Genomic DNA, 14,245 nt, shown 5'->3' on the forward strand with positions numbered 1-14,245 from the left:
AACTAGAGTCAGAATGAAAAGACATTAGCACCATGTAGTGCTGGGTACTATTTACGGAATAGCTTTAAAAGGTTGGAGGATAGGAGATAAAAATCCATCACAAAATCACTGATATATCAGGAGATCGTTCCTGTTGCGAATAAATAAATACTGGTCAACCTGACACCATGGAATCTTTATCATAAGAGTGGTGTTAAAAACGGAGTGGCAGCATTGTAACATTTTCTTTTGCTAATTCCCCTAAACTCGTCTCATGTCGACTCAATAATTGTTCCATCATATTCTTCGTAGTTGATCAGTGACGCTATTTAAAGTTGAACTTTAAGGTTATGTTGGAATTTCCCTCCGGCGTAATGCCATTTTCCGCCTGTTATTCATCCAAGGTTTATCATGACACTTTGATTAAAGGCTGACTTGCTCTGCTGTACCCTTGGGCAAGTGTCAACTGCCGTTCGAAGTGCTAAGACGCCTCCTGCAGCTATTGGGCTTTTTGTCAACATGTTTTATTAAATCAATAAGTCATAGTTCAACTTAACCTCTTTCAAACCATATCGTTGTTTTCTTCGCTGGTCTGCAAAGACATGATGCGCAACCGAACCTTCCCTACTGGCCATCACATTAGACAGACTTGTTTAAACAGTGGCTTAAGGATTTAATGAAGCAGTACTTAAAATTATCAAAACAAGGGCTCATCACTCATGAGTGCATTCTGGGCCAAAAGAAATTGAGATTTAAACCACAGTTGAGTCGAGATGTGGAGTGGATTTGCTTGATTATTTAAAGCGCAGGTGTCAAAATCAAGGCCCGGGGGTCACATCTGGCCCGCCACAGAAATTATGTGTTTCTATGTTTTTTCCTGTTACCAAACCGCCTATTCCAGAAAGTTGAACAATAATTGAACAAACTATTATTCTTGCCTTTTTGATATAAAAATTCGTTATCCAGCAATTCATTGCTTATATGCAATATTATGATCAGGAGCTGAAAGAATTATTTGGTTTCACGGTCACAATCCTCTGAGGGAAATCGTACCAAGAATGTGACCCTCAACAAAAAAGGCTTTTAAGAACTAAAAAGCGACAGCAGTCACGCAAATGCCTTGAAACTTTGAGAATTGATTGGAAAAAAAAATAAAATAAATCACATATTGCCTTTTTGATGTGACTTGCCAAAATGCACCTGTAATGTCTCAAATGTCCAAAGCACATTCTCTCAGAAGCTTTGTGGCTTTATTGTACTTTGACTAATTTCCATCACGTTATTTTCAAGTGTCAGTCGTGATTAATTGTGCTAATTTGATTTCATAATCCCGTATGATATTGGACATGATTATTGTTCATTCAGTGGGGTTGACATTTTGACCTTACTTCAAAAGTTGCAGATGATGGATCAGAGTGGAACGGCATTCTGTTAAATTTGATTGATTACTCACAGTTGCCTCTTTGTGAAAAGGTCAGCATGTTTTCAGACTTGAGGGCGGGGGAAACTGAATAACTTACCATTTGCTCTCTGCCTGCTGCTGCTGCTTTTCACATCCTCAGCGCACTTTGTCTTCTCATGCCATTTCCATGTCATCCATAAATCTCTGCAAAAATATGATGACAAATGTTGTCATAATACACTAACATTGTGTTACCGTGCTTTTTTTTTTTTTTAACTCACTGCTTTTTCCATAAGACCTCATCACACCACCAGCCGCTGCAGTCAGAAATTAGGTACTCGTATACATGCACATAGTGTGGGCGGTGAATTTCTGAATAATTTGAATGTGCGAGCAGTAAAGGGGTTTCATATCAATTAGGGATTAAAATGGTGGAAATTGGACATTGAATAGTCGCTATATTTTGGATTAGAGTGTCACTCAGGGTGACTGTGACTCGTCTATAAATGAAAAATGGAGTCCACAGCACACCAGCTTCAGCGACTGTATGCGAGTGATTGTAATACTAATGAACCTAATTTCAAAATAATTTTGCTACGGGTGTCATTGTGTGTTTATTGCATGCCATCTTAGATAGGATGCAGGTCCCGGTGATTCAGCACAGGATGAGAGGTATGGCTGATGGACCGTTGCCTTGCCACCAAGCCATCTAGAAATGATTCTTGGTTCTCAGGTGGTCGTCTCTGTCATTATTACAACATTATTACAATATTATTACAATATTAATACAAGCAGGTTTGTGCAGGGCTGGTCTCATCTTCATATTTCTCTTTCACCACCTCACTTTTGCTATTACTGTCCTTGAACTGGACCAAACGTGTAGCAAATATATATATATATATATATATATATATATATATATATAATTGCATATAGATTCCAAAAGACGGTGGAAAGCACTACTTTTGTCAAAATGAAACTCATTCCGACATGGTTCCGTGGTTGCGATATTCCACAACATGCCAACTCTGAAGACAAACTGCGAATAGTGGTAGTTCACTAAAACTAGTCTGCGATTCCTACCAAACCAAAGTAAACCACCAAAAAATGAGAAAAAAATTACCTTTAAGCATCTCAACATCATTTATACAGAGCCACATTTGCTCAGTCATCCGCATCGCTCCTGGCCATCATCGCTCTCCATCATGACACTGAAGCACTCAGTATTTTGACACTGCCGTCATGTTTGCTTAAATTTGAGTCCACTTACATCACAGCGGGAGTGAGTCACGATTTAATGACTAACACGCGTCCAGTTATATCGCGTAACACCGTTGATCGGATTGGAGTTTACTTACTAACCGTTTTCGCAACATTTTGGATGGACTTTGTTTTCTTCACAGTCAGGAGATCCAAATTCAAATCTCTCGGTGAATAGTTTGCCTGTTCTCCCTGAGCTTAACTGAAGTCACAATTGTCGTTAGCGGTAGATACCAGTGTGAAATTGTCAGCGCAGCCTCTCCAGGGCTGGTACGCTTGACTTGCAGTCGGAAATGAAATGGGAAAAGCAAAGCAACCAGATGAGCTCTCAGCAAACACAAATTGTCTGGTTGAGCTCCCACAGAAGGAAGGAGACAGGTGAATGTGTGTGTGTCGGGGTTTTTAATTTGGTACCGGGATGAGTTAACGTATGATTTGGCATAGTGGATACAAGGCAATGTGGTCTTGTATAAAGCTACCTCTTAAACTATATGGACACAAGTCTTGAAATAGCACTCCTGGGTCGTCAATTAATTGAGGAACTCTTTGGTCGTCCACTAAATTTCGCTCTTCATTTGGTCAATTGGCCAGAAAATGACCAGACGCGCTTGTGAATTTTCCGTTCCAGCATGACACTATCTCATTGTAGCAAAGTCCACCAAATATTTTGTCAACCGATACCACGTGTTTGACCATTTGGAGTAATGGAGAGTTGATAAAAACTCACTGACCGTGTAGTGGCTCACTTGCTTGATTTGCATTCCGGTTCCCATTCAGCGACGATGTGAACGTGAGTGTGAAAGGTTGTCTGTCTCTCTGATCTCTGAAGCTGAGAGGTGACCTGCGTGTACTGTCGTCTGGCTTTCACCCAAAGGCAGGTGGGACAGGCTCCGGTTCCTCACCACCTTGAACAGGCTTGATGGATGGGAAATGTTGGTTAGAACAAACTTATTTATCTTATTTGTATCATTATCTTTCCTGTTACAAAAAATAAATAAATAAAAAAATTATACGCCAGCATGTTTCTGTTGTGTTTTCATGCTGGTCTCACCAGCAAGGGCAAAGCAAGTGAAGTAGCAAAATCAATAAAAAATAGCCAAGATTTGAACAGTGGACCACTGGGTCACGAGGCAACCCCAAAAACATGCTGGTATATATTTCAAGAAAAATAAAAAAAAAAAATTCCATAGGGATGTACATGTGCCACTGTCTCTACTCTCCACCATTGCATTAAACCGTTATTCTAAAGATACATTCTAATAACGGTTAATATCTCCCCATAAAATCAATTTTGAATCGCCCCTGAGAGCTTACTAGCCACAAAACGCTTCTGCTCCGCCTTTATCATTTCTGCACATACAGAGAGGATTCATTTACTTGTCATATTTATGTTTTCATAATGCCTGTCCTCTTGGAACTGCTGCCAGTATTTAACATCAGACACCTTGAAAATAAATGGAGGTGGTTTCATCTCACCTAAATGGTATTTCCCTTTTATTTGTGAGCGCACAAATCCATGAGCAGGCGTGGAGCTGCCACCCGTCTTCACATCTGTTGTCAGGTCTATAATAAGCGTCTACACATCATGTCATCCGAGTGCTCTGGTGGGTCTCTGTCACTAATGCAGTCCCGTATTGCTTTCATCAACAAATGCGCTTCTTGAAGGAAGACAATTTCTTTCCAAGCGAAGCTCAAGTAAGGAATACTTTGTGTAAATTCAGCCGACACACGTGCACATTCAGATGCCGAGAGGACCTCGCCACCGCTGAGGTCACTTGAGGGCATTCGCTACATTGAGATGAGGGTGATGAGAAAAGCGATCTTGTGTGTTCGTGGAGACTGAGCTTACGGTATATATTAAAGAAGCTTGTCCGACATATCTCAGTGGATCTTGTTAATATCCCGTTTTCGATGCAGGGATCGTATTTGTGTATTCTTGTCTTAACAGTAACGATGTGAGAGCAGATAATCAGTGAACCTTCGTGTTGCAATTATAATCACAAATAAAACAAACAAATTGGTGCTTAAGCTTGACATCACTTGCTCTGTTTTTGCTCATTCTCTGACATATGTTGATCCTCAAAATGTATTCGTGTCAATGATACATTTTTTTTCCTCTCTGTATAACCATAGCAACTACAATTTGAAAACGTATTCTTTGCAGCGTGGGATGGTGCAACGTCTTGCAGGATTTTTATATTCTGCAAAAGGCTCCATGGCGTTCAAAAAATGATTTGAAATGGGCAAGAAAGGCCACATATTTTGATTTTATTTTGCTGAAGTTGCAACTACACTAACCATCCAGACCTCCATCCACTTGGAAGTAATGGCTCGCGGCGGCCAAAATACAGTTTTTACCGGGTTGCAAGGTTCTTGGGACTTCAGAGACCCCAGCAGGCATCTTCTAATGTCTGCTTGCTGCTCTTCATCATTTTTCTCTTCTTGATATGGTCGACTGGTCAGAACGATGGCCTCACAGTTCAGAGGCGCAGGGTTTGATTCCGGCTCCGGCCTTCCTGTGTGGAGTTTGCGTGAGTTCTCCTGAGTGGGTTTTCTTCGGGTATTCCGGTTTCCTCCCACATTCCAAAAACATGCATGGCAGGTTAATATAACACTCTTAATTGTCCCTAGGTGTGTGTGTGGATGGTTGTTTGTCTTTATATGCCCTGTGATTGGCTGGCAAGCAGTTCAGGGTGTAGCCCGCTTACTGTCCGAAGACAGCTCGGATAAGCGGCTTAGATAATAGATGGATGGATGTTTATCAATGTAAAGGCTGAAAACAAATAGCCGTGTTTTTACGTTGGATTACTAACAACAACTTGCTTCTGTGAAGAAATAGTAACATTTCCTGGAATGGGATCTCAACCAGCATCCTGGAATGGATCGTGATTGATTTTAGTGGCACCACTGTATTTCATCTATGTTTTAACTTGTGAGAATAATTTAATATTGCATTGAGTTGTTTTATATGCTAGCACACAATATACAGTGACAGAGACTGAGAGAGGCTTGGCATAGCTGTAGCTCTTAATGCGCTCATCCATCACCGGGATAAATCACAACCACCATAAATCACAACGCCAAAGTGCAGATAAAACATGCGCATACTCACCCACGTTCGGTAAATAAGTGCACGCACTACGACACCTCCCTACAGACGTGCTGGCTTTGCTCTATCCAAAGCTCGTCGGATATTTTGTCCTCTGGGAGATGTTGCAGCTGTGTACACACAAAACATTGCTCAATGATCAGTCTTTTTTTTTTTTTTGTATGATATTCTGTTTTATACTATCCATGATAACCACTCGCGTCACCAGAATGTCCTGCAACATAGATCCTGCTAAACCATACTGTACATACGATATATGCGTATATTATTTTAGTATACATATTATATTATCTATACAGTTTTTTTTTTATGCATGTGGAGTTGCAGGTCCATTACTGCTAGCTACAGGTGTTTTATTTTCAACGTTTGAAGCCCAATTATTGATACTTGTGCGGAGGGTCATGGAGGCCATCAGGAATTTCAGGAGATTCCCGAACGGCTAAATCAATGAATAGGTTTCGCCGTATTTGGCCACTGTCTACAACCCTCTCAAAAAAAAAAAATTACGTCATTCATGTTGCGCCACATCTCCCACTAAAAACTGGTCAACAATTTGAAGCCACGTAATTAGTGAGAGTGCCATTAACATTTTCACTTTCATTTTGGAAAAAAACATTGTTATCCAAGGAGCAATTTAATTAGTTTCAAACCATGTTATTCCAACGTGGCCTTGTTTATCAATTCATAATAGTATGTTAATGCATCTCGCTCTTTATTAATCAGAGGATTGAGTGCCTGTGTGTCTGACAGTGAGCACTCCAGAGAGAGTGCAACCTACTGTGTACCATCGATACTGGTTTCGATGGTTTTGCATGTGAAATGATTGAGTTTCTTGGGCAGGAAAGGTTCGTACTGCACTTTGAACCAGATGTCTGTATGCAATGAGATAAAAGCTGTTTTTTGTTTTGCAATAGTGAGCCCTGCAAATATGCGTTCTGATATAAAGCACAGGCATGATTCCAAATGAGATTCAATGCTTATTTTTACGAGTTAAGTGAATAAATAACCTACCACTTGGGAAATGAGTGTGGCTTGGTGGGCAGTTTAGTTACAGTGTTTCAATGTCTGACTCAAATAATTGACCAACCTTGTCTCACGCATAGATCTATTATAGCCATTATGTGCAGTTTCTAAATGCGTCATTCATCCAATTTATTTTGATCGTGAATGCACATACATCACTTGCGTTTACCACTAATGCAAATATTTTTGCTTTTCACTTGATGAAAGAAAAGCAGTACTGGCCAATGTTCAAACATTTTCCCATTAGAAACCTATTGCAATGTTTAATATAAATGGTAACATTTAAGTAATAGCAACACTTAAAAACATTGAAACATGGAGTAAAGCCTATTTTTGACGTTTTTAGTTTGTGGTGGATCAGTTCATTTGTTCTGAAATGATTCATCTGATTAATCTTTGTTTTGTGAGATTATCAAATCTCACAATTATGCCAATGGAGGGACTGATTTTAAAGGGGAGGTCAACCCCGAAATTTTCTTCACAAGAATATGCTGAATGCAGCCTCACTAGTTGAAACATTTCATCCTGATTAATATTCCGTTTGTGGAATTAAGTTAAGTAAAGCAGCTAAATCCACCCATTTTTGTACAATTTAAGGAGCGGCCATTTGGTCACTTTCTTTCAACTGAAAATTATATTACGGTTGCTCAGCGCTCAGATAACGACCAATCGTGGCTCAGCTTCAGAAAACAAGTGAGCCCTGATTGGTCATGACCGAAGCCCTGAGCAACCGTGATGTCATTTTCAGTCGACATGATAAAATGGCCGCCGCCCGTCATGGCTAAAAACGGGTGGATTTTGCTGCTTAAACTCAGATTCCACAAATGCAATATTAATCAAAATGCCATATTTAGACAAGGCGCATAGAACATTTTATTGAAAATTATTTTTTTGGGGGTTGCTCTTTGGGACTTTTTTGTAATCTACAATATGTTGAACGGTTTTGTTCATTTCCATTTCTACTCGAAAAGAAATGAACAACTTCCAATTTTGTATGATAACGATATCATACCCAATTCGGTTGCCCTGGCTCATTAGTTTCTTATCTAATTTCTTGTCTTATCAGATATTTGGCCCAAAGACAAAAGAATGTTTGAAAAATTTGCTGTAAACACGTCACTCTTTTGAAGATAAGAGATCTGTGCTTTCACACGCACTCGCATTGCCTTTTGTGTCTACTCCAGTGATCACATAAGATATTGTCGAAATTACAAGATAGGACAGCAGACACGCATGAATACATTGTTCTGCTTCGGTCTCTCGAACTTGAACCAATTGGCCAACTGGGCTTCCGAGACCTGATAAGCGCGCCGATTTATCTAAAAGTAGTTGAGATTGCACGTTTAACTACCGAATGTTGTCTGTCTGTTGTTTGAGACGCATTGATGTTTATCAGCATCAGTGGTGTTATCGGGGTTGCGCGATCATAGGCGATTCGCGTGAATGTTCTTTGATTTGTATTATTTTTTTTTTAAATTACATTTTAACCGGTCTAATGAAAATGGAAATGCAGTGGGGGGAAAAGTTGGCAATTTTCTCAAATGTCAACTTGTTCTCATCGCATTTGTTGTGGATTGAGATAGAAGCCGTTTATGCATAGATGCCTCCAAAGATCACAAATGTAATTTTCCAGCCTGTCAATTCATCACAAATCGTGGATGGATTCCAAAGGATGAGCAATATTGCGAAATAAATCATACTTGTACACTGTAGAACACAATTTATTTTTTTTACTGAGTTGCTGAAGTTTAATGTAATCTTAGTTGAGGTATTTGGATTAAAATAGAATCACTGAGTTTGAAAATAGCCCTTTTTGGGATGCTAGTCGACCTCTGATGTATTAGATTTCAGATTTTCTTTTCTTCTTGTATGTCCTGTTTAGTTAAAAGGTTTTAGGATAGATATAAGAAAGCAATTCTACAATAAAGCTCATCTCAGAGTACAACGTTAATCAAGTGCTCGGTTTTTTGTGTTTTATACGCTCAACTGCAATTTTGAGTCAAATTTATCTTGAGCATTGAACATGCCATGATTAAAATTATTCCAGCCATAAAAGATGATTGGACTCTATGTTGCTCACAAACACAAATTTGGATGAGACAGACTCGCACGCTAGCCCCACTCAAGCGTTCATATTTGCCCGAGCACCGTGGCTGGAATGCGGTTTCCCGTTTGGCAAGCCACTAGAGATTTGGATGTGTTGCTACATAAGTTATTACTGAGTGTATAAGGCACTGAACCTGGTGGTAAAAAAAAAAATCGTTGATTTGAAACTACCAAGATCTCCGCCAGCATCTTTCCTAGACTTCGTAAAAGAATGTCATCTGAACATGTGGAGATAAACTCAAATTTTGGATCAATATTTTATGTCAGCTATTGGCTTGTCTCCAGACATCATTTTCCTTTTTAAATGCCTTACTGTGATCTGCAGCAAAATATCCCTGACATGACCCGATAACATGAGATCATCAACCGTATCAATGGCCAACCAGCTGTCACCTTGCATTGGTGTAACGAAAGGGTTCATGCCAATCCGGCTTGCAGAGTTTTTCCTGGGAACTTGCCAGCTTGGAGGCTCAACTCTAAATAATGAAGTTGGGTAAAATATATCATCTACTTATACAAAGACGGCAAAAGTCAAGATAATCGTCAGTGATGGATCTGAAAAAGTCTAAAATACTGGGCAGCCTTCCATGTCCTCATCAATGATGGGAGCAAGTTATTCAAGGCAGACGACGAACTACATCCGAAACTAACTATATCCAAAATAAAATTATTATGTAACTCTCATGCAAATAAAAAAGCGTATACAGTTCATATTTGCTGTATTTTACAACAAAACTACTGAACCATATTTACAATTTGACCTATGAAACAGTCAAGAGTGAGGTAAACAATGTAGCACACTGCACAAGCTTCAAATTATCATCCACTGGTACATATGAAATTATAAACATGGTCAAGTACTGTTGTAAAACACAACATGTGCCAACTAGATTGTTAGAACTCGGCGGCCTGTCACGCTTGCTTGAAACCAAACGTCGACATCTGTTTGCCAATCAACAAATAAAAAAGTTCAAAATATAGTTTTCAGTTAAAATTTTAGATTTGTTTCAAAGCCTGATCTAATTTTAGATCAAAACAAAAAAAAAATCTTGTCTTATCTTGTTACTCTGCTGTGAAAGTCCACGTTTTCGCCTTTATCATTGTAAATACTAAATTATTGCCCGTAAAGAAAGTCTTCCTGATCAGTCCTCTTCCAAATGAATTTTTTGAGTCTTTTTTTATAATGGTGAGAAGGATCACTCCATGTCCACTGATGTTGCTGGCACACACAGCGCAAGCTGCAGTAACTGTTGCCTCTGTTATAGTCTGCATCAAATCCTTTGAGGCTCAAAAAAAAAAAAAAAAAATGAGAAGCTGTCGAGGAGTTTAACATTCACTCCACACTGTTTGTGAGCTACACATGATATCAGGCTGTAATCTTATGGAGACGGAATCTACAAGCTAGGTATCTGCGTCGTGCTGTGTGCTCTTTTGCGCCCCCTTCAGTGAGGCCGCCGCCGCCACACCAAGGGGGCGGGGCTCCTTGCCACTGAATACTGTTTGCCTCACATCACACTTTACCTGCTGCTTTATGTTGATGGGCAAAACTGCATTTGAAACACATTGTACCACAATGTTCTTCCTCGCAGCCGCATGTACGTTATGTATAAAGGGATAGAATGAAATGGCACAGGGAATACGTTTTGAAAATATGAAGAGATGAGCTGATTTTAGAAAATCAATTAATGTTGTTTTTTTCCTAGTCTGAATGATGGCTTGTGAAAAGTTCTCGAAGTTATTACCAAGGAGTCATACAAGAAGCAGGTTATAATGCGGAGAAGAAAAAAAAAAGCTCTCCCAAGACTTTTAGTGTGCGAAACATAACGATTGCATTAGTAATGTGATAGCTTCTACGAGTGCTCACAGAACAAAACAACTGCTGCAGGGGAAAAACAGCTAACTTTTGGATAATTGTATATGCTCCATTCTGAGAATCTGCTCGGAATTGATGTGGATACACACAATGTTTGAAGGAGAAATGCTGCTGCAGCCCATGAGAAGGATTAAAGGAAAAAAGTGGCACGACGTTATTTTTTTTCTTTTTATGACCAGAATCAGCAATTGGTGGGGAAGGATGGGCCGAAATCACACCTGAACATTAGAGGCCTTGAAAACTTTATTGTGCGGATACTGGAAGAACTCCAAATCATAAACATTCAGCTTTCGAGAGGTTCATAATAAGACGAGTATTTATTTTACACTTTTCAACAAATTCCACTTTTTGCTGAAATCCTCATGCCACCCCCCCCAAAAAAAATTCAAATGAATGAAAAAAAAAAAGAAAAAAAGAGAGATCACCCATTATTGCCTTTTCCTTACACATTTCTTGACAGGTCCAAGCCATTCCAACTTCAAAATGTTCATCATATTCAGATAATCTTGCAAATGATTCCCATTCCACACATTTAAAGTCTTCCCAAGTTAAAATCTCATTATTCTTTCCTTCTATCGCATTTTTTGACCGATTCCCTTTATTTGGCTCCTTCAAGCTGTCTTGGGAAAAAAAAAATGTTTTGGCGATTTGCACGACTGTTTTAGCATTACTCCGAACTAAGAAAGGTAAAGAGAGAAGACTCGTCAGTCTGATAAATCCAAATCAAAGTTCAGCTCAGGGCATCCCGTCAAAGCCCTTAATGCTACTTAGATCTGCTCCTCACTGGGAATAATCTTCGCTGCAGAAGAGCTGAAATGGGATCATTCAGAGCGGATACTAAGAGATTTTCAGCCTTTGTTTTATGAATGAATGCTGGAATTACCTTCTGCCTACTCCCAAATGGGCTTTTTGAAAGGTTAGGTCCAAATGCAGACGCACTAAGAGGAGATGTTTTCGGTGTCAAATGTTGATATGCAAGCTGCATGAGTAAGCCCCTTTGCAAAAAAAAAAAAAAAAAAAAAAAAATAGCGTTTCACTCCCAGAAGAGAGTGAAATGCCAAAATCCATCCAACAACACAATGATAGTTAAGGGTGGTTTGGTTTCATCCCAAAAAGTGTCAGTGCTCCCCCACGTGGAAGCATTCATCCACAATGAAAATCCAAATAGTTTGTCAGCAAGGTTCTGGAAATGTGTGCATTGTCGTCGCACTGCAAAAACTGAAATGTAAAGATATATGTTTTGCTTAAGATGAAATTGTCAAACAAGTTCATTCTGCTTCTTTAAAGACACTTAATTATCTTACAGTCTTGGCGTCGAGTATTAATAGCCAGTTTTAAGTATTGTAAGGCTTAAAACGAACACTTTCAACATTTTAAGATGACTGACCAAGAAAGGACCTGAAGTCGAATTTTCTTATTTCAGGATTTTGCATCATCTAGTCATAAGTATGAAAAATACAAAAACTGAGGTTTAGCTCTTTTTGAATATGGATTTATTTCTTTAATAACTATTCAGCAACAGCGCATATTAATTTAGGAGTTTCCGGTAAATATTCCAGATTAGAGCCAATGGCTAATTTGCATCTGTTGTCCCTTCGGCAGCCAAAAAAAAAAAAAAAAAACACGCCAGAAGACAATAATGGACAGCCATAAATACATTGAATAAAAAAGTATAAGTAGGAGTTGTAAAGTGCTTCAGTGCTTGGTTTCATACATGTTAAAGTGCTTGAATTCTCTTGTAGTAAAACATGATTGCACTTCAGTAATGTACAGATGTTTGTCCACGCACTAATTTAGATGTCACGTCTTGTTATATTATTGACTAAAATCGTTTTTCAGCCATAAAATCTAAGTTAAACAAATACAAGTGAATATTTATTTATTTTAAGAAAATAATTCTAATTATTGCAGCTTGAAAAATGTAAATATTACCTATTATTAGTTATTAAAAGTAGTATTTTCTTATTTTTCATAAATCTCGAAGCGATTTTTTTCTTCTTCTGTTGTCAGATAATTTTACTTATTTTAATGAAAATTTTTCTTAATTTAATATATTTTTTCGTAAAATTTCCTGTGTTTTTTTCTGACTGTGGATGGTATGATCAACAACGACTTCTCAGTAACGGAGGGCGCACAGTCCAGCCATTGCTATGATACGTAACTTTTGAGTTTTGTGACAGGTTCTTTTATTTCCTCATTTAGTCACCCCTCCCTCACTCTGCCTGCATACTTGGTCCTTTTCTAACTTTTGCCTGTCTCGCTTGGCTTTGACTGCACAATAATGTCATCGGTAGTCACTCCAATGACTTGAATACTCGTAGCGCTCAAACTGCTATTGAACTGCCGTTCGATGTTCGTCACCCAATCTTTTCATCTGTGTCCTTGCAGAACGAGTATACGTGTCGACGCCCACTACCCGGCGCGTGGCTGAGCGAGCTGCCTACCATCCATTAGAAGGAACTGCTTTGGATCATGCTGGGAACAACATACTAACCCAAGATATTTAATATAATTACAGAGGGTGTTGTGCATAGAACAGCAGAAGGATCCTGTTGAGAATATTCACCAATAAACTTGCTGGAACTTACTGGGGAAAAGGTGCAAGAATCAAAGGTTGTGATACCGTCTAATTCGAATAGCGGTCTCGCTAGTGACAGCCTAATGTGGAGGAAAACTCACAATAACTATTTGGGAATGAGCGACTCAACCACATTTGCTTATTGTCTCTATGAGGACGACGTGGTTGGAATCGAAGATCAAGACTGTACATATGCAAGATTGCTTTAAAAGGTTATTGATGAACACGCACTCATCGATGAGCTTTGACTCGCTTGCTGGCATAGTGGCAGTACGTGGACTCAAAGCGGATTTGGATTATGTCATCGAACAGGACTGATTTTTCTTTCTTCGTTCAAGGCTGGGATGGTGTATATGTGCCTCACAGGATCTGTTTGTTTTTTTTTTTCTGAAAATTAGCCAGAGCTGAGACTATCCTGAGTCAATGACTTTTGTCGTTGTGTGTTTGTAATTTATTTCATTATTATTAGTTTTTTTTTTTTTTTTTTTGTACGTTTTATTTTTAACATGGTTTGTAATGGCAATCGGAGCCAGCCTGGGATTACTTAATTAACTGAAAATGCAATCAAAAGAAATAAAAAGTTGTCGGGGGTGGGGGGGGGGGAAGAAAACACTTGTCGTGAATGAAATGTACTTTTATAAGCGTGTAATGTTATTAATGATGTACTTTAAAGTCGTTTTATTTTGATTTTTTTTACCTGCGCCATTTTTAACCTTAAACATCAAATCAAATGCACTGCTTTTGCTGTTGGCGCTCCTGATCATAGCTCCGTCCCTCGCCCCAAATGTCTATGAAGCAATCTGTTCTCACAAAACATGTTTTATTCCTTTGTCGTCCCACAAACACGTCATGAACATATCGTCATAACCAGAGCTGGGCACTTGACCCTTTCTTTTTTTTTTTTTTTGCTCGTCC

At 38.9% G+C, this 14,245-nt stretch overlaps 1 protein-coding gene across 2 annotated transcripts in view; it reads left to right on the top strand.

The window, feature by feature from the left end:
* LOC148319387 (leucine-rich repeat transmembrane neuronal protein 4-like) overlaps positions 1-13,925 on the top strand; it is a 31,715-nt gene extending 17,790 nt beyond the window's left edge. For both annotated transcript variants that reach the window (XR_015839814.1, XM_088282034.1), the window contains exon 3: positions 13,141-13,925. Coding sequence is in view for 1 of the 2 variants with exons in the window: in XM_088282034.1 (XP_088138160.1) it covers positions 13,141-13,206 (66 nt within the window). In the remaining variant the exon portion in view is untranslated. The remainder of the gene's footprint in view (positions 1-13,140) is intronic.
* The last annotated feature ends 320 nt before the right edge of the window (positions 13,926-14,245 follow it).

The sequence above is a fragment of the Idiotropiscis lumnitzeri genome, chromosome 18 (genome assembly GCF_059441095.1).
Source record: "Idiotropiscis lumnitzeri isolate Australia: NSW breed Sydney's pygmy pipehorse chromosome 18, RoL_Ilum_1.0, whole genome shotgun sequence".
NCBI lineage: Eukaryota > Metazoa > Chordata > Actinopteri > Syngnathiformes > Syngnathidae > Idiotropiscis > Idiotropiscis lumnitzeri.